The 21,714-nt window shown below is 39.7% G+C and overlaps 1 protein-coding gene across 4 annotated transcripts in view; it reads right to left on the reverse strand.

Annotated features, from left to right (window-relative positions):
* Nucleotides 1–21,714, reverse strand: part of zfhx3 (zinc finger homeobox 3) — a 237,105-nt gene that overhangs the window by 81,278 nt on the left and 134,113 nt on the right. For all 4 annotated transcript variants that reach the window (XM_038302537.1, XM_038302539.1, XM_038302536.1 and 1 more), the window contains 3 exons: nucleotides 8,391–10,907; nucleotides 7,639–8,218; nucleotides 5,544–6,037 (listed from right to left, as the gene is read on the reverse strand). In XM_038302537.1, the coding sequence (XP_038158465.1) occupies nucleotides 5,544–6,037; nucleotides 7,639–8,218; nucleotides 8,391–10,871 (3,555 nt within the window). In that variant the 5' untranslated portion in view covers nucleotides 10,872–10,907. The remainder of the gene's footprint in view (nucleotides 1–5,543; nucleotides 6,038–7,638; nucleotides 8,219–8,390; nucleotides 10,908–21,714) is intronic.

Here is a 21,714-nt window from a genome sequence, read left to right on the forward strand (position 1 = left end):
TTGCATTCACACGCTTGTGCATGTGAAAGAAGAGAATGGGCTGTCTCCCAGGATGTGCAGCTCACGCTTTATTAGAGCAGTAGTACCAGTAAATCAGAGCTCAGCTCTTCCTGGAACGGCTACAACCTTTCCCACTGAGCACTATTACTGAACAATCATAGGCTAGCCATGATAATTAGCAAAGCATCTATCCATTGAACCCTCCTGTAACCCCCCACAACCACCCCCCTCTCTACTCCTCCTCCTCCTCTGTGTCTCTCCATCCTCTCTCTACCCATTATCTTGCTAGAAATCTAAGTGATTAACACAAGGTTCTTACAGGGAAACACTTTGAGGACATTTCACATTACCTGTCACAACTTTTCCTTTGACGTTTGACAGAGTAACATCTACTTTAAGTCTACAGGTGTGTCTCAAATTCAAATATCACTGAAAGATGACTTATTTCATTAATTTAGTTCAAGAAGTTTAAATGCTGAATATATATTTGTATTAGATTTATTACAAACTGATTAATGTTAATTCGTATGATCTGAGATGTTCTATTTTTCAGGACAACTCAACTAATAAATGTTAGCAACACTAAATTTTGACCTATTAAATAGGATTTCCTTTCACTGCATAGTTTGTATATTAAATGGAAACACTTTTGTCTTCCTCTCCCTTTGCCTTGAGACTTTAAGGAATTTGATTTAGACATTAAATTCAAATATATACTTATAAAAAAGAGGGCTCAGGACAACAAAGCAATAGTCCACTCCTTTTTACACCAACTCTAAGTAAGTTGATTCTTATGTAACTAGTTTAGGATTGTCTTAATGAAGCTAGTGTAACAGTGGTAGCCCTTGTCCTCTAAAATGCTGTCTCTTCAGACAGCAACTCGACTCACAATTTACACCCTATGAATTTAAACTTGTTCAGTGAGCATTGCATCATATTCCTTTAAGGTTGCAATTCTGATTCTTTTACACTTTTTTATAGAAAAATATATTTCTTTCATTCAATTTCTAATATATCTGAATTACATCCTCTGTTATTATTGCAATACTATTGAGGAGATAAGTAGAAAACTGTGAAAGGAAAGCTAAAAATCTAACTAAATGGCAAGTCATAGCATATCACTGTATCTAATGATTGTTTTTGTAGTTTTATTGAACTAAGTTTGAAATACAACAATAAACAAACTTCATAAAACAGTAAGTCTAAGGGTTTAGAGTCAATATCATCACACGTCATCATTAAAATGCAAAGTAATCAAGTCTGCTCAAAGCATAATCAAGGAAACACTTAATGTATGTAACAATTAATTCCCTAATTTATGTTAAACCCTTTTTTTCCTCAATATTTGTCATGATTATTTGGTCTCTGCAAAAGATTTATATTTGCTTTGGTTTGACTTGCCTCATGTCAATCATAATAATAGATAAAGTAACTAGAAGGAACTGCTAAAATTGTTGTCTTTGATGATGGACAGAACATTGGCTTAAAAGGGGTGCTGTCTGAGAGTATAAGTTCATATGGATAACAAAGGACGAAGAATGTATTTCACAGTTTTTTCAGCTAAATAGAGCAGGACCATGACACAGGAAAGGATGTCAGGACTTGCTCAGTTTAAGATCCACGTTTGATAGTGACGGCACTTTCTCCCCATCTTTCCGCAGCCAACTGGCATCTGGAGTGGATTTTGTGCTAGCAGACACCAAAGAACATGATTACATTCGGCTAACTGTGCTCTAAACTGATTATGCATGTGCCAAGCTAATGGACTACATTTGCAAGAGGAAAAATAACATCCAATCAATCTCAATTACTGCCGATTGTACCGGCCCCCGAGACAAGGAAGGTAGCCAGCAACCCCCCCACCCCACTCCCCATGCTTCTCTTCTTTTCCTCAAACCTCAAATGCAAGCTGAGGCCTAAAGCTAGGCCTGCTTGGGATCCATCCTTTCCATCTTGTCAGAGTAACCAGGTTCTGGAAATGGATTAGCCTGCCACATACTCATAATATTTTCAAAGACGATCCCTACACATATAAATGACCAAGTACAAAGCAGGTTTATTGTTATTGTCAAGGTTACTGGTGCAACAAGTAATGATGAAACCTGGTGTTTTAAAACCAAACGACAACATAAAAACAGATGAAAGAGAGAGAGATAAAAATGTAACGCAGCTAAATTCAAGATGACGTGTCACCTCCAATTTACACTTAGTCTGGATCTTGTACATTTAATGTTCAAAAGTTAGGTTTTGAATACCTACGTTAATAGGTTAACATGCTGTCTGTGGAGCTGGTTTACAGTTACCTTTTGTATCTCTGCTTATTTTTCTATGTCTGCTTCTGTCTCCTTGAACACCAGTCGGCCTCGGCAGATGGCCACTCGTACTGAGCCTGGTTCTGCTGGAGGTTTCTTCCTGTTAAAAGGGAGTTTTTCCTCTCCACTGTCACTACAAGAATTGCTTGGTGTGACGGATTGCCTTTGAGTCAATGAGTCGATGCAATAAGTTGGTTTTCCTTAAGATAGAAACATTGAATCAATTTAACTGTATGATCTGGTTGAATTGTCTCTGTAAAGTGCCTTGAGACGACGTGTTGTGAATTGGCGCTATAGAAATCAACGTACCGGTAATTTAAATTAATTGAATATACGCAGCCAAGTTATTGTTATTGTTAATTGTGCAGTTGATAATATATGCCCATATAACGTGTAACAAGTACATTTCTCCAGTGTGAGATCAATTAAGCCATTCAATCAATACTTGTATATGCATTAATATACCAGGGTTTTTGGGCAAATATACTCAGTTTTCTGTTGGAAGAATGGGATTTCTGAATATCTACTGCCATCTTCCAGCAGCGTCTGGCAAAAAAAAGAATCTGAAATCATTTCTTTCCAGTGCTGAACTCCGTTTTATAGTAATATTGGGAACTTCATATGGGCTACACACTGCACCTTAGTTCCAGACCATACCTCTAAGATTGGAAAACATGATTTTGTAATGCTCTTTTGAGTAGACTATTTATTTTCTCTGAAGTTGTGCAAATGATGATCATTGTAAAATGTTAACTGCACAGCAAAAAACATAAGCCTGAATTCAGGAGTGGCCATTCTAGAAGTATTTCCATCATGCTTTCTCATCAGAACCACTAAATCCCTCATTATTTTATGGAAAAGAAGAAGGTAAAAGGAAGCTTAGGATCACATGATCGAGTGGGAAATACACAGTTCTCAAAAAGGTTATGTCAATTTAGAGTGCAGTCTTTAAAGTAGACAGCATCAGCCTCCACTGTGTGGTGGTCCAGTGGTTGGGATAAGTTGCTGGATCATTCTGTGGCCTCCAAAAACATTCCAATACATGGGGTGGTGGGGGTAATATTTTTAGAAAGCCCTAATATGGGCCACATACCACAGACTCTGAAATTATCCCATCTAACTTAGCTCCCAGTTTAAACCTTCCTTTTTAATTCCAGTAATTACAGGCTCCAATTTATATGGAGCTACACACACAAAAACACTGTTTAATGCAAACCACTTTGATTTGGGTGAAGTGTCCCAAGCATATCCCACATCTTACAGCTTGTTTATGCTGAGTTGATGATTTATTTTGTGTCTGTTTTCATTTAGTCTTTTTCCATCCATGCATTAACTGAGAGCCCTTTGCAGCCATTGGTGGGTAAGGAAGATTTTTGCCTGTCTGTATCTTACCCAAAACTGTAAATCAAAAAGGAGTAAAAAACTGTGCAGCCGAGAAACCTCACAACCATGTATTTGTCACTTTGTTAAGTCATAAACTAGTGTAATGAATCTTGCGACTTGTGCTCATCTGTGTTTCTGAGTTGTGTCGGGGATAAAGCAGAGCTTACAAGGGCTAACATTTTCACCGATTTATGGAGCAGGTGATTTCAGTAAAACTGCACACAGTCGTAGTTGGAAACCCAATTGGTTTTAAAAAATATGGAGCCATCTTAAGAGGCTTAAGTCATAAAAAATGATCATGCCTGAATGTGTTGTACATATTTAATCCTCCACAGCCTGAACTCTAGTGTGACATATGTGTTCTCTCTCCTTAAAAGCTTGTGTAAAAAAAAATCTATGGAAAGAAAGAAAACAGAATCCCTTCTGATTTTGACAAAAGTAGAAGACAAAGACAAGAAGCTGTGGCCTATTCTGTCAGCCAAAGTGCAGCTCTGAGATTTACAAGCCTAAGTCTGTCTATTTGATCCAAAGCTGCAAACTCATTTTAATTCTTACTCCAAAGTTTAAAAGGATGTACATGTTCAATACACTGAAAGATCTATATCTCTCATTAACCCTGATTTGGTTATAAAATAACAAACCAAACATCCTCTTGGTTTTCTGTGACATATACAGTCAAAACACTCCATCTCACCTAGATTTCTAACAAAATCTGAGACTGATTTCCGGATTTTACCACTTTGTCAGCACAAAAACACTGGGGAACAAATTATGTCTGTCACGCCATTGAATTTAAGAGATTATTTGTCATACCAATAGATTTTCAAATAAATAGAATTTTTAAGAGGTTTGAAACGATTCCAGCTCCCTTTGTTATGTAATTCAAACGCCATGCCTCAGGCAGTAAGCATGACTTCTTCCCCATCATCTTTAAATATTTCTTGGATAAGATACACAACCAGAGGTGCAAAGGAATGCAATAGAAAAATAAAATTCTTGTCTACTTTTAGAAACTCAAACAGCTTAATGGTGATAAGAAACTTCCTACCAACCTATCAACAGCTGTAGAAAGATTTTCTAAGTGCCACCTAAGCTTACATCACATACATGTTACCAGTGTTTTTTGTCTTGTCAGTATGTGCAACTATGCCAGTTAAGGTTAAGCGCAGACTAGCCAAAGCCGCAGACATACAGGATAGGCACCTAAGTGGAATCAGGCCTGTTAGATTTATGGCCATTTGTTCCGAGAGTGTTCATCCACTGGCTATTATGGAATGATTAGAGGAGAAGGTGAAGCTCCAAGTCCAGCAAAAATCAATAAGGCTGTCGAGAACAATTCAGCCCTTCCCGCTCAGAGGAGTATTAGCACCAAACCTCTGTCTCCTAACACTTCTTCATTCGTCTACCAAGTGATTTAGTCCTGCGCTTCCAAGCCAACTTGTCCTGCAATGTTCTTCTGAGGGCAGCAGTGTGCAAGGCTTTAGTATGAAAGCTTCACAACAAAGCTGTTATTCATGCCTCTAAAGAATAGCCACAGTGATGTTGGCAACACAAGAACATTCATTAAGTCTTGCTGAAAAAGACTAAGATAGAATGGAGGGTACTGAATAAGAATTTTACCCTTTGTGAAAACTCCATAATGTTCAACCATTTCTCAAAAAGAACAAAAAAAATTTCATGTATGGCAGAACCACCATATTCCTCTAAGCAATTTGAACCTGAAAAAAATTTGTTTGGCAGAACATATTAAGAAAAACAAATGTACACATTTATAACTTAAAAACAGCCTGAAAAGAAAAGTCTAACATGAGTGGAGGATGTTATAAAAACAATAAAAGGACCACTAACCTTATACAGTTTGAGGCTGGCCTCATGTCGTGAATTGACTGTGTGCATCCTCAACTTCTCCAGGCTATTAGTGTAGTAGTCACAGGCATTGCACTTTAGGTGCACCGGATTGCCTATTGCCACACACTTTAGTCGCCATTCATTGCCTTTGCCCCCTTCTTTGATGTGGGCAACAAGCTGGTACTTCTGCACATGCTTGTCTGTTTTGCAATGCAGCTGGAAGTTGGCTTTAAGTTGTGTGGTGTAGTGGCACAACTTGCACTGATGAGAGTCTCCCACCACAGCACGCCACTCCTCCTCTGGCAGGCTGCGTTCGGCACCCATATGCATGCCTAGCACATCCAGGTTGTCAGTGGTGAAGCGATTGCACACAGCACACTGAAAGAGCTTGAGGGATGGATCTGTGGTCTGTGATAGGCTTTCTCCAAGGGTCATAAGTTCCTCGGATACCAGCTGCCCACCACCAAGACGCACATCCATTGGGACTTCCCCACCTCGAGAAAAATAAAATAATGTAAATGAAAAAGTGGAAGTACAGATTGATTATTACACTGATAGCTAAAACACACAGATTACATTTGATGCTGTTTAAACCAGATTTTAACATACACTGTGTAAGAAAAGAAAAATCACATGCTTTATTTTCCCTACACATCATTGCATCACTTGGCTTAGCTGTGTGGTACACTTGGCTTAGCTCACTTAGCTGTGTGGTACAATAATTTATACATGGACCCATGTTTTTCCATGAAGAATTGAGGTTAGGACATTTAATTGTAACTCCAAAACTTTAACCTTCTTGTCCTAACTCCTTTGTAACAAATATGGCAATGTGATTTTGCTCAATGTTCATTCAGCAGATGCAACTATATCTAAGTTTTAATTTCCTGGTCCATCTCTTGAGGTGTTTTTGCATTAAACCTTACAACTTACTTTCCCCATTATGCATTTTTTTGTCAAGTACACTTCAAACAAACACTAACTTCTGCCCATATATTCACAAGGTCTTTTGCTTTTCCTTTGTCTGTAACTGCATTAAAATACACACGGCTTCCCTAATGGTTTGAAGGCTTCACATTACTGTGTAGATTCGGACAATGGGATTTCTACCAAAGGGTGAAGCAGAAGGTTGGAGGGCAACAGTTCTCTCCCTGATGTATCTTTGCTGGTTTTATTTTCGATTTTCCAGTGATGCAGCACAAAGAAGCAGCATGTTTGAAGTGCTGTCTAAAAATACAACCAAAGCTGTGGCACCAATTAAATGTGAAATAACCCGTCAGAGATTTAAAGAACCATGAACTCATCATCTGTGCTTTCTCAAATATTTTAAAGGCTTAGCAATGTTGTTGCATGTGAACTTCTGACTTGGAAGAACGTAATAAAACATTCCTTATAAAGTTTTAACTGTTAAATAGCCAATAAATATAATTTTGGTAATCCTATTTCAACTGAAACAGGAAAGCTTAGGAAAATAAAGGTTTATTTCTCTTTTTCTACTCTGTATGTAGGTGTTTATACTCTGTATGTAAACACCTACTGTCAAATGTATGTTTAATATTACTAATTAAATAATAGGCATTTATTCATATTATCTTAACAGATTAAATCTGTTTATACCTGGTGCTGATTTATCTGCAGCCAACTAACAACATAGCTCATGCCCATGAAGTTCATAAAGGCTAACTTTAAACACAAAATTTGGTAAGAGGTTGTATGAATTATTAGTTTAAGGCACTGAATGAAAGCTCTGCACCTATTACCACACATTTCTTTAATATCAAACCATAAAGCTGAAAGACATACACAATCTGGGTTTTTGCATATATATATATATATATATATATATATATATATATATATATATATATATATATATATATATATATATATATATATATATATATATATATATATATATATATATATATATATACATAATACCCTTTTTGCCTATTCTATTACTTTTCTCAGCATTAGGTAATTAAAAATAAACTTATAACAGAATAAATTATATAATTTTTCCCTTCTTATCTGTCCTTTAACTGACCGTGATTATGAAAAATGTTAAAATCAAGAGAGGCAAGATGTGACTTACCAAGTGCAGGAGCCAAGGTAGCCATGCTGGGATCAAGATGAAAACTCCCCATTAAGAACTGGGCCTCAGGTCCAGCTGGGTCTATCTTAAGGCCTGGTGGAAGGCTCATGTTTTGGGTCAGGTAATACTGGTAAAGCTCAGCCTCAGATGGCGAAGTCATGGCTCCTATTCCAAGTCGCCCATGCTGCATCTGAGTCATGTTTTGTTGGAGGAGCATCATGTTGTGCATGTGCTTCTCACTGGTCATGTGGATGCGTAAATTCCGTGCAACATTGGTTTCGTAGTCACAAACTTCACACCGCCAGGTAGGTTTGCTCTTCGGCTTGGTCGGTGATGGAGCTCCACATGGTACAGACAAATGAGAGGACGACTGCGTTGGATGATGGTGAGAACTGTGATGGCTGCTGGCCTGGGTCACTGAGGGCACAGCCACCACTCCACCTGGAGTGTGTCCAAAGACCTGTTCCTGCGCAGAGCCAATAGAGCCTCCATTCTGCAGCGTCTGCATGTTGTTCAGGTGCTTATCTGACTGCATGTGGATACTTAAGTTGCCTTTTGTGGTAGTGGAGTAATTACACACCTGCAGAACAAAGCATGTTTTCTCATTAGGTGTAATAATGCAATTGAGGCTTAATTCTTAGATACAAATTTACATTTTATATATAGTAATTTAAAATAATATTATATAACATAATATAAAATTATTTCCATCTATTAAAAAATGTGCACTAGGACCTTAAATGTCTTCATACCTCACACCGGAAGGGCTTGTATCCGCAGGTATAGCTTTCTCCACGAGCCAGACGAGGGTGACTCTGACCACTGCTGCAATACACACAAGAGCCCCCAGAGTCTGGGTGTTTTTCTTTCATATGGGCCTCCAATGTCTGCTGGTACTTATAATGCCAATTGCATTTGGGACATTTTAGTGTCTTGCATGAGTTGCGTGAATGCATCATGGTCATATGACCCCCCAAGGAGCGTGATGAACCTAGAACAGTATCACACTTGGGGCATTCTACTCCACTTCCTCCACTCCCACCTTGGCCGTGGTTCTGTGAACAGTCACCCATCCCTGTTATATCACAAGAACCCCCTGGGAGGGGGAGGGGGTGACCATGAGATGACGGGTGCAGGTGATGATGATGATGGTGTATGTGGTGATGATGCAGAAGGGCTCCATTTTCCTCCTCTCCTTCTGCTGGGCAATCATTTGGTTCTGGAGCTGTGGCACTATCTCGATTGGCACTTTCATCAGCAGCAGCATTGGTGGACAGAGGTGAGGAAGAAGTGCCAGCATTGTCATCCTCGCTCCTTCTGACGGCAGCTGCCGCTAGAGCCATGGGAACAGTTGGTCCCTGGCAGTTAAAGCTCAGAGGGAGCTCTGATGTCCTCCCCCCACCATCTGCAGCTGAAGCCTCTTCCTTGACAGAGGAGGAAATGGAAGCAAGGGCTTTGCTGTTGAGCGCAGAACCAACTGCAGAGGTGCAGGCAGAAGGCTGGAGAGTGCTACTAGGCATTAATAAAGGAGATTTGGAATTGCTTTGGTTTGAGACAGCTTGTTCCCCCGCCTCACTCCCACCGCTGCTACTCTTACCCCCACAGGCCACTGCGGTGCTTTCTGCCTCCACCTCATCTTCCTCTTCCCCTAATAACAGCTCATCCTCTTCTTCTGAGCCCCCCAACTGGCTGGATAGCTGCACATTGCTTTCATGTCCCTCAGTTCTTCCATCTTCTCCCTTGCATGCCAGCTCTTTCCCCACAGGCTCCTCTATTCTGCATCCCTGTTTGGGAAGGGCATTGGAGTCTTTGGCAGAGCCTGGAGAAGAGGTAAGAGCGGATGCTTGGGAAACACTTCGTCCACCTATAGAAAGAACTGAACTAAGTGGTGTTTGTTGTTGCTGCTGTTGCTGGAGGCCAGAGTCAGAGTCTTTGATCAGAAGGGTCTCACTGCCCCCACTGCTGTTTCCAGGCTCTAGATGGACACCACTAAATGTGCCATAGAAGCTCTGTCCAGAGTTAATGGGTAGCAGGGTAGGTGGCAGAGGACTGCTCCTAATTTTTGGTTCCAGGAAACTAATAAGGGGTTCCTTGTCCTTTCCAATGCCCTGGATGATGGCAGAGGCATGCTTGTCCCCTAACAGCTGCCGTTCATCTTCACACAGTGTCATGCGGTGATCATGGACTGCATGAGTGGCAAAGGAACGAGCATAGCCAAAGGACAGCTTGCAGAGAAAACACATTAAAATGGGCTTACCCTTGCCATAAAGGGCTAGCCCATCAAATTTGGAAAAATCCACATTGTTGGGAACATCTTTGGAAACACAGGACCTCTTTGCAGACCCATCGCTGTTCAGGTAATCCTTGTTGCTTTTGTGCCGCACATCAAAGACACGAAAACTGTGCAGGACAGGACTAAGGCCTGCCATTGTTGAGGTATTGGGAAAACTCTGGTCTGAATTACCAAACCACTTCCCAAAAGAGGATGCTATGTGGAAAGTATTGATGATCTGTGGGTAGACTGAGGACGAAGCCCCAGCCGGTTCTCCCGGTTTCCCCCCACTTGTGACAGAGTTTGTAGGGAGCAGGCCAGGTACCTTACCACCACTACTTTGGATCAGTTGACTGAGGCTCTCTACAATGTAGGCTGAGCCATCGGGCTGATAAACTATCTCTCCAGCCAAGTTTTCCACATCACTGCTCTCTTCTTCCTCTTCCTCTTCTCCTTCATCACTTCCACTCTCAGGTGGTTCTTGCTGTTGCTTGGGATGATGTAGCAAAAGAGTGGGCATTCCTCCTCCCCCTGAGGTTATTGGCATCCCAGGGAAAGGTTGAAGACTTGGAAAACAGCTGTCAATCTCCATCTCATCTAAGTCCTCTGATTCTTCCTCTTCTCCACAGCTTGCTCCCTCCTGCTCCACGCCTTCAAGACGCTCTCTCCTGGAATGCAGTTGGCCAATGGCAGAATTATCAAGGTGGGCCAAAGGTAATGTCTGTTTTGGCTGCAACTGCTGTGACTGTAGGTCTCTCAGCCCGTCATGAGGGGCAATGGAGTTCGTGGGCTGAGAAGGGTAAGATCCAGAGAGGGACAGGGCATCCAGAGAAGGGGCCTGTTTGGTGCAAGTAACCTGTGAGTTAGAGTGATCGTTCCAGGGCTGTGGTGGTTGCTGCTGTTGGGAGGAGCTGAGCCCATCCTCTGTCCCAGAAACCACGGGAGACTCACAGCTTTCCATGCTGATGCCTACATGAGGCGTTCATCGCATCCAGGCCTGTAAAAATAAATATCAGAGGTTACTAATTTATACTTTTTCTACCAATCAACTGACTTCAGTCCAGTGTATTTATATTGTATAACACACATCATCTTAAAACAATTCAATCAAATAATTCGGATAGACTGGTACAGACAAATCTTCACACAAATCTTATTACTTGCCATGTCGAAGATAGAAACAAATGTCTACATTTGAATCAATATTACTTCCTCATTTTAACAAATCAACAATAAAGCACAGCATTAAAATGTATACATGGCACCCTTGAAAAAATATCAAAAGCATAGCAAAAACTCTGAGATATAATTGGAAAGCTGACACCCTACTCATTACGCTAGATTAGGCACATAAACACAATACCTGAGACAAGCACTAATAAGCCGTCCATGATTCATCTTCCTGCCATATCAGAAAAGTACCATCTTTTATCTTCAACCTCCAAACAACACCCTTAATCTTATATTCTGCATATCCTACATCCGTTTTTAATTAACTTGCAGTCAAACTAACTTAATAGATCAAATAGATTCCTTGTGAGATAATTATACACTGAGAGAAGCCACCCATCAGCACATCACACATTAATATGACTCAAGGAAAAGGTGAAAATGTGTTGTTTTAAAAATATTTTAGCAGTATTACAATTTTAAGTCCTCTAGAGCTGAGGTAAAATTGAACATTAGAGATAGTATTCATGAGAATTATTGAGAAAGAGATGCCTAAACTCGCCTAAGTATTAAAGACTGTATTTTTTTAGGAGCTCAAAATATATAGGCTGGGTTGGGACTTCACTCCAGCTGTGTTTAGATCTTACATCCAATAACCTCTGAGCTTAGCCTGGTTTCAAACACTCTAGCCATCATCCGTCTCTGAAATAATAAATGGGAGCTGAGCTTTCGGGAGCTGGCCATGCCCCGAGCATCTGAGAGGCCCAACACAGGCTGCAATTTAGAGCACAGAAGAGATAAAATGATAGCACAAGATACTGCTGAGCTAATAATTTTATTAAAGGGATGCAGCCAACATTGATTAAAGGGGGCAATCGGGCCGAAGCCAATAACTCTGGGCTGCCCTTTAACCCACCAGTGCTGAATATTACATGAGTAAAGTTTCCCGGCACCAAGCTCACTGCAATGTCCCGGTTGATTAGCAAATTCAGTGCTTGCACTTGATTTATTTACTTATTTACTTAGAGATGCAAATTTCAGCTGTGATCAGAATGGAGTCTACCCCCACAGCCTAAGGTATTAAGCACTGAGCAAGAGGAGAGATTGATAATGTCTGTCTGCCTATTCATGAATGTCTGATGAAAAGTACTTCTTGTGCAAAGTACCTCTTCAACCTACAATCTATCCCACTTCAAAAATAATGTGCAGCTATTTTAAAGACGTGAATTTGTGTTTAGGCTTCATTATTACAGGTAAAAGATCAAAAAGCAATATGTATGTATGTATGAATATATATATATATTTTTTCAGATTCATACATATATGTATATATATAAAAATCTCAAAATTCTATAATTAATGAACGCCAGTAAAACAGAGAGAATTGTAAAAAATTAACAAATAAAGATTTTGTGAAAAATTTGAACATCCTATTTTTTGTGATACGATGTGCATGTGTTTTTGTTTTTTAAATGCTGAACAAGCTAACCCTGAACTTTGAGCTAGTTTGCATATAATTTGATGAGATATTGGAGACAGTAGACTGGCTGGCTTATTAACAAGATTGCTTTATACAACCAGACATGATTTAAAGATGGCTGCCATATTGAGTGAGGGGATACTAGCCCTACTGGTCTGTATTTATTATCTGCTCCATTAATAAGAGGCTATGAGCTCAACGGCCATTTCACACAAATAGACAGATGGCTGAGAGAGTGAAAGAAAAAAAAAAGAAAAGCTGCTTTAAACAAAATTATTCTTCAAGCTAAAAGCAATAGGATAAATTGTGAGAAATTAAGCAGAAAAAGGGAAGAAAGGGGAATTGCCTGAAATAAGATGTCTCGCCAGAATATATTTCCAAATCAAAGTGTGGAATAGTTCATTTTTTGTTATAAGCTATTTGCTCATTGTTTCAGATTCCAGTTGTTGCAAAAACAGAGAAGTGTGCACATATGCAAGGCTAGAGACTGCTGCTTAACGATGACCTGCTTTTAGCCTTGATAAGTTTGAACAAGCTGAGTATAGTGCAGGCTACTGTACCGAGAATATGTAGCGCTTAGTTCCCATTAAAGCTCTAAGATACCACAAGCAATTAGCAGTAGTCAGGGTAACACAATGGCTCTTGATCAGAGGTGAAGCTCTGAGCTAGCTTGGTGTGTCCACTGCTTACAGAAAACAGAATTGCCCTTTAAAATCAAGATGGTGTAATTCAATAACTTGCAGTGGTTACAGATGAGCAATGGGATTGTCTGGAGTCAGAAAGTCGCAGATGGGGCCAACTGATATAAAACTGTTTGTCTCTTGGATGTCTGCCTGGCTCAGTGACACCTGTTTAAAGCAGGAAAAGCTTTAATCTCTGGGAGGCACTAAACAAGTACAGGAGACAGACACGGAGACGCAGTCGAAGTAGAGGGGAAGTGGAGGAGGCTGGAGTCTCTGAGTGCTGACTATGTTAATAACCACAAATCAAAATGAAGGAGGAGCCCACTGAAGGTGACTACAACCAAGTATTAATATAGACAGATATATCATGTTGTATCCAGAAATAAAACTATTGTTTTTGCATGCTGGCAGTACAACAAGTGATTAAGCCATGGCCCCAGCAGCCTGTGTTGCATTGTAATTCTGAATGTGGGGCCTACTAAGTTCACAATAAGCAGGCTGTGTGCAGCCAAAACAAGCCGTAGCTGACAATATGAGATAATCACTAGGGAGAAAAGGCTGGATTCCTGAGCTGTTCAAAAGGAGAGCATGCCGATGCACAGAACTCACCCTCTGCTGCCACCTGCCTTCAATGACTCTGCCAGAATTGCTTTACTCTCTTTTTCTCCTGACTGAAAATCATTATTCCACATTTTCTCACAACAAAAAAAGTGAATTATTTTGAATCACCTTGTCCTTTTATGAGCAACATCGCAGAATCTGGATGCTATTGGTATGACTCCAAAATATATACTTTTTTCCAGTTATAGGTGTATTCATTTAGTGTGATTTAGTCAGAATAAAACAAACAAACATCAATCTATATGATTGCTTTCTTTTTAAAGCTCTGCTTTTGCCTCTAGAGGACCCTGCTTTCCAGGGTGTCCTAAGAGAATAAGCTCTGACTTAAATGTCAAACATTATAGGTAGGACAGGGACCAAAACACTTCTATCTACATATGCTTCAGCAATAAGAGACAACCTCTTTAAAATGGAAAAGACATAGCTACTTAATATGCCTCAAGGACCACTAACGATACAACAGATCTGATTCTCAATTGTTCCTCAGCTTGTCTGTGTCTAGTCTCTGAGCAATCACAGAGCCAGGCCAGCCACCGCAGGGTAAGGGGCGCTTATTGAAAAATCAATGCCGTGAACGCTAAGCAAGTTACAGGAAGATGTGGGAAGGAAGGATTCTTATTGATAAAGCAGGGGAAGGCTTTTGATGTTGCACCAGGGACATGCTCATTGACGAGGGAACTATTGTAGTCCTCGGGCAGAGAGAAGCCTGGGTTTATCTCCCAGGTTTGTTCCACTTAATCACCAATAAAGGCATACATTCACTTTAACATTAGCTTAGAGAATTCCGGCTCCAACACAGAACACTATCAATGAGGAGATGTAAACCTGTTGCACCAGTATGCAAGTTGCCTACCCAAATAATTTCCTGAGGAAAAAACTCTTTTAATATTAGAAATATAAGAATGAGAAATATAGGAACATATGAATGAACAGAGAGAGTAAGAAAAATACATTTCTGGAAAATATTTTTTGACAAAGGAACAGTTAAAAAAAACTGTATTATATCTTCAGATATTTTACTGCTGTGTATCATTGAAAGCCAGATAGATTTCATGGTATGAGGAGTTCTTCCTTTTTGTTTTGTTTTTTTCCCCAAAACTAAAAATTAAGACAAATCTCATCTCTTTGTTAATTGTGCTCTGTAACTGTTTAGCCTTCTCTTCCACTAATGCAGACATAAGGATGCTCCAACTGCAGGAGGTAAAAAGTCACCTCAGGTCGATGGCACTCAGCCTGTAAACAGGGCTTCCCGTAAAATCAATGATGTTCAGTAGGAGCTATCAGTCTGTGAAACAGAAATAGCTAATGCTGTGTCGAGTCTGAGGCATGAAGGAACACTCGTGTGTTTACAGCAGAGCATGCATGTGGCGGAGGTTGCTCCCTGGCACTTCTGGGAGAACTTCTCAAGTACTGCATGTAATTTTCCATCATGCATGTCTGTGCTGCTTTGTTTTAAACAGAAAAAAATAAATAAATAAAAATAATTGTTAATGCTGATGGTGGTCTAACCTGTCTAAAATACCAACATCTCTCAATTTGAGCAGAAATTGACATATTATTTAAATTGTCGCTTTAGTTATTTCTGTTGTCAGCGGCCCCAAAGCAAAATTTTGAAATGTATGTGCATTATTAAACAAAGCTACCAAATTGTACTAAACCATTCAATGCTGCCAACTCCGACACAAACGAGACCAAATCTGTTAAAACACTGATGCATAAAGGGGTGCAGGTAACAGGAGTGAGTCAAACTTCTAAAATCCTGCAGAAAAGACTGATACAGCATCAGAGGTTGTCTGGTTTCTAAAGGTGTGATGGAGACAACTCGCTGGTGTAATTAGAAATAGTTAATTAGCTGAGGGTTAATTACAGGGTTCTACAGAGTGATGGTGAAAGGCCTGGTGGGGTGGCAAAGCAAAGAGAGAAGCTGTGAACACACAGCAGGAGGCTCCCAGTCTTCCACCAATTAGCAAACAAGGAGGAGAGGATGTGTTGTGTTCTGGTGCACTTCATGAACAAATGTGAAAACCTCTCATATGGGGGAAGAAATGGAAAAAAGGCAGGCAAAAGGCCTATATTCTAAGAGAATTCTCCCTACTATCTGGGGAAAGTAATGTAAATAAATCAGAGCTAAATTGTCCTTATTTTTTAAAGCAAAACCAACGTGAATGAAAACTTGCCAGGAAATTCTGCAAATGCTACAAAAAAAAAATTAATCTCACTACTTTTCATTCTTAAAGACTGCACTTTTATTTTTCTCCTTGGTCTCATGTGGTTTACATAGAAAGCTTTGTAATTTATAAGCGCATAAATTATCCTTGAAATTACGATATTGATGTAAAATCAGAGAAGAACTCTTGGGCACAAACTAATGTTCACCCCCAGGCAACCCCATACACAGTGCACTGGTAGACATCCACACAGTGGGGTTTCTGTAAAATTGCTGTAGAAAGTGGGAGAGGTTTTCACACTCTCATCAGATTGGTTAGATATATATCCTCAATTTAAGCAAGACCAACAGGCATAGATGTTGAGTGATTTAAAACATTTGGACACAGAGATTCACATCCTTTAAAATGGACCTCCGATCTTTGCACAGAGTGAAATCAAGTAGGGTAAAAGGGAAAAGTCGTAGTCTGGGCTTTTATCTTTCAGGAGATCATCTTCAATTCTTTTGAATGCTTCTGAACTCATGGAAGCTTAAAAAAAACGTTCTCAAAAAGATGTGTATGGCCGGGCTTCTGTGTGTCTGCAAATTAAAAGAAAAGACGTAAGATTTGATTGTGAAATGGAGCTAGACAGAAAACAAGGAGACTGAAGGAACATGTCCAATGAAAGTTCAAGGAAAGGGGAATATGTGCTGATCAAATCCTTGGAGACAAGGATCCTCGATTTTGGCTAATCATCGGATCGACCACTGTTTTTAAATACTCCAAGCAAACACTCTTCTCAGAGAAGGTGGAAGTGAAATCTGCAATTTAAAGCACTTTCAAGGCCTTCTATTTGTATTTTCTTTGTTTTGATCCATTTTCTTTATCTAAACTGATTGGGTTTTGGGAATGCTGTTAGAAAAGCAGGGACAGAACACTGTGCACAGAAGAAGTAAGGCTGATCAAGGTCAAGTAATCTATCAACCCATTTCTGACTGTGGGAATCTCGTTTGAGTCATTGTTAAAAACTAAACGCTGATGCTACACTTACAGCACATACTCGTTCTGCAGCACATCAGCTTATGCAAGGCAACCACAAACACAGCCGTTAAGTTGATCAATACCATTGAAATATTAAACCTTAAAAAGCCACAATATTGATTTGGAAGCCTAGTGATAAAATGGTTTATTAAGGCTTTATGTAAATGTTTTGGGGGGGCTTTTATGCTGCCCTTCCGCAATGACTTGATTTAAATCCCAAAACCACCCAGACACCTCACTGCTCTTCTTAGTTACCTTGCCAGCCAAAAACTGGGGAATGGAGAAATTTCATTACCATTATCTCTACATCAATTATGGATAACTGAAATGGATTAATATACAGAGTAACCCCCCTAACATCAACCAAGGAACAATCTAAGCCATTGAACAGGAGCATGCGGATGGAGAGGACGCAGAGATGTTGCAAGGATCATGCCCTGACGTATAGAATGGGTACATGGATGACATGTCTCTAATGCTTGGTGTAACCATGTAATCTGGAAAACAAATACCTTAGTAATGACCCAGTCATGCACCTGGAAAAACACAGGCTTCACAGGCACCTGGAATTAGGCAAATATCCACTGCTGTGGTTACTTAAAGGGACAGAAACAAGAATACATAGCATATATTTTTTATAAATTATATGAGTTGATCATATATGTAAGGAAATTTGTATATTTCTGTGAATATGAAAGCAAGCAAAAAAAAAATATTACATATACTATGTTATATAAACATCTACATAGGAGGATAAGCTGGAAAACATTGGAGGACAATGAGTTGGATCAGACAGAAACTCAGAGAGTTGGGGCAGTGTTCGGTTAAGTGCCTAAACCTGAGCAGGGTGATAAGATCCCTTTTAAAAGGCATGTGAAGGCCAAATGACCAGGAAACCCGAGTAATGTGGGTGAAAGCGGTCTGGTGTGAGAGCAGCGAGCGGGGAACTCATGCAGGGTTATGTGGGGAAAATGGAAACTTACTATCTCTTTTACGCGCCTCTTACCAAGAACCAGTGCAGTCCCATCCACATTCTGTAAGCTTGTGTGGGCATATACGATGTCATGTGAGTAAGCACATATCCAGACCTACACACACTAATGACTCACATGCACATAAAGCATGGATTAGAGTGTCCCAGTGAAACTATTCAGTGGAAATTATTTTGCAGCAGAAAAAAAAACATGAAAGCCTAATTCTAGAGTAGGATATCCTGGATAAATAATTAGAGGGTTGCTATAAAGACCTTGTTCGGCTGAACTGCCAAATCTAAACTTCACATTTGCTAAAGTCATTAATGACAAAGCTTTGAAAAAGGAAAACTCTTTCTGCTACACAAATTCTTTTTTTCTTTGTAATATTAAGACTGGTCCAAAATCCCCTATGCCTAGAAGAGGCCCTTATCCTGGGAAAGGACTGCTCTTGTTTCAAACAACAAACCTTGGTGGGAACTGTTTGCCTCTGCCCCAGTTTTCTGCTTGACATCTGATAAAAGATTATTTATCTTATGTTTATAAAAGGAAAAATGCATATTGTAAATGCTAATGGAGAAAAAACAAACTGGAAAAATCTGACAATGTTTTTTAGATTTCTTTTCTTTGGGTCCCCCGGCGCTTGCCTCTGTGCTCTGAGGGGCGGGTCTTTGGCTCCTCACAACCACTATTGAGCATTTTTCCATTGGATAAACCTTACATGCACAAGTGCATTCTCTCAAACAACTACAGGTGCTTGGTTCCAGGTACTTACAGATTAACTTCCATACAGAAAGTCTATTTTCTTATCTTCAGCTACCACAGTATACATGTCAGATTAAATAATACTACATATACTTCAGCGATAGTATCATGGTGCCAGTTTATTGTATCTCTTATGCTATATCCGTTGGTTGTTTTGTTCTTTTTACATCTCTCCTTGCAGGTATTGAAGCAGACTTTTATGGTTGTGTCCCTTTCCTCTCCTCTTTCTTCCATCTTTTCTCCTTTTTCTTGTCTTTCCTTTCCTGTTCTATTTACATTGCTGTGCCCATATAATCTGTAATACTCCCTGCATAATCATCATAAAGCTATTTATATGCGTAAATCAAGCGGAACACTATGGTGATAGCCGTATTGCTTCACTTGTGAAAGTAAAATCTGTTGGGCCCTTTTTTGGCATCAAGACAATTATTCTTATGGCCACATTGCCAGACAGGACACTGGGAAAAAATAGAGCATATATGTTTGGGAAAAAAAGGAAAACTCTACCAAATAGGGATCTAATGCATTTGCCATGCAATTTTTGCCAGTTATCAACATGATTTAAGCTTTAGTTGTATGTTTAGAGTTATTGTAGAAGTAGACTGCCACCATGCAATCAAATATTGTGCTCAGACTGTTGAATTTCTCTCACTGCATTTTATACAGCAGTATTAGAGCAAAGAGGGAACAAAAATAACTGCAGCCCAGATTTTCAGACTTTATGTTTAAATAAGATTAATCACCTCACTTCACTGATCATTAGCCCTACCTCTGTTTTGGTCAACCACATTAAAAACACAAATATATATTTATGCAAGTAACAAACAAAAGGTCTGCCAAAAAGTTAAAGGATGAGAGAAGTCAAACACTCATACAAAGCTGTTATCATGTCTCATAGGCATACGTCACTTGAGTGAGCTTTAGCCTGTGCATTTGTTATCTCAAAATAGTGCATGGTTAGCGTAAAATTGTTGCAATTATAAGAAAGAAATATCTACACAACTTGATCCTACTAGACTGTATATCTTCTATTATTTCACAGGAATAATAAAAAACTAGTTTACATGCTAGAGACATTCCAAAACCTCATACCAGTGGTTTGTAAACACTAAACTCATAAACAACTTGACACAATCATCATCCTAAAAGGAGGACAGGGCTTTCCGTACAGTTTATAAGGAAGGATTATAGGAGAAGGAAAACTAAAGTCAATGCCTTCTGAGCAGGGCTGGATGAGGAACTGTCAACATAGGAAGGGGAAGGAAAACAAAGAAAAAACAACTTGTTAAGTGTATAACAAGTTGGCCTGGAGGGCAATACTGAAAGACACCTCAGCTCTTGACTCTGAAGTGTGCAATAAACATAAAACACCATTTCTGTAGCAAAGCTGAGCAATGACAAAGCAGACCACAGTGCACAGAGACTCGTGTGTAAGGAGAAGCACTGCTGCTGCACTTTTCATGTCATTAGTCATAATATGTGTTCACATACACAAAATCTGAGGCCAAAGAAAGCTGAAGCTGTTGTCATCAGACACCAAAACAGAAAAAAAGGAGGTAATAATGAACATAAAGGTAAGCACAGTAGGCTACTACCAAAACTGTATCTTCCCCTATTGCTGCAAGGAGTTTGTATTTGTGATATAAGCAGATAGTGAATAAAGTGGTGGCGAAGATAGACCTTAGTGAAATGCTGTGCAGATGGACAAAACAAGCCTAAAAAGATTCTGCGCAGAATAAAACAAATGTAATTTGGTTATTCTTAACCAGTGATTGCACTAAACTTTGACACATTTTTTTCTTACACCCAAGCATACAAAGACTAACAAAGAAAAAACTATCAAGGATGTTCTCTATGGAGAGGAAGAGACAACACATAAGAGAAGGAGAGCAGCAAAATCCAAACGGGATATTCAGAGAGTTGTAGAGTGTGTTAAGAAATTTCTTTCCTTCCTCTCCACTCCAAGCTTGGTCTAAGTTTTGTGACAGTGGTGTGGATCTATATTTGAGAAAGAGCAGCATGCTGCTGCCCCCCACCCCCCCTCCCGCACACACACTACAGCCCTTGTTCATCTGCTTTAATGAAAAGGCCACATGCCTCCTCTCATCCTCGAGTTGCTTACACGTCGTAACACCTGGTAGATATAAATCAGTCCTAGTGAGCTGTATTTGGGAAGTGAGGCATTACGCATGACATAAGCTGTCAAAGTTCACATTGTACCAACCGCAACATCTAGTTGAACTGCTCCGAAACAGACCCGAGACCAGGGAGCAGGCCTACCATCGGCATCTTCTGCCTTGCAGCTCTGCATGACATGGCTGACACATCTGGGCTCCAGCTGGGAAGACTCCTGAACAAACCATGGCCAAACTAAGGCTAGGCTGCAGAGCACAGGAGCACAAGTCTACCATGGTTTTATGGTAAACCTCCCTTTTTTAGGGATCAAAAACAGTTTTAAATAATTATTGTTTCCTAGCAATTGGATGCATTTTTTTTTCTAATCAGTGGGCTGTTAGGTGGTTGTGGGTATTATTCCAGTATTTTCAAGAGGTGTAGGTTCTATTTCCGAACAGCCAGATAAAAGCATTTGAGTGTCTGAGTGTTGCATCTATGCAGTCTGTGTGTGTATGTGAATGGAATTTCAGTCACGTGAGCCTAGGGTCTGAGGGTCAATTGCTGCAGGAGAACCCACACATTCCTCAGAGGACAGGCACACATCTTTTAGCGCCAGGGTACTCTGAAGTTTGCATAAACTTTATTGCATGCATGTGTGTGCAAATCAAAGTAGTATGAACTTCTTTTCAACTCCTCAACTTTATCAAAATACCCTCCACAGTTAGATTATTGGGAAAGAAGGCTATCTTTCATTTTAATTTTGTCTGTTGGATTTTGGGGAGGCTTAAGTTAAAAAGTTTGAAAAATTGAA

Source organism: Cyprinodon tularosa, unplaced genomic scaffold (genome assembly GCF_016077235.1).
Source record: "Cyprinodon tularosa strain WSP-4 unplaced genomic scaffold, ASM1607723v1 ctg494, whole genome shotgun sequence".
Classification (NCBI taxonomy): domain Eukaryota; kingdom Metazoa; phylum Chordata; class Actinopteri; order Cyprinodontiformes; family Cyprinodontidae; genus Cyprinodon; species Cyprinodon tularosa.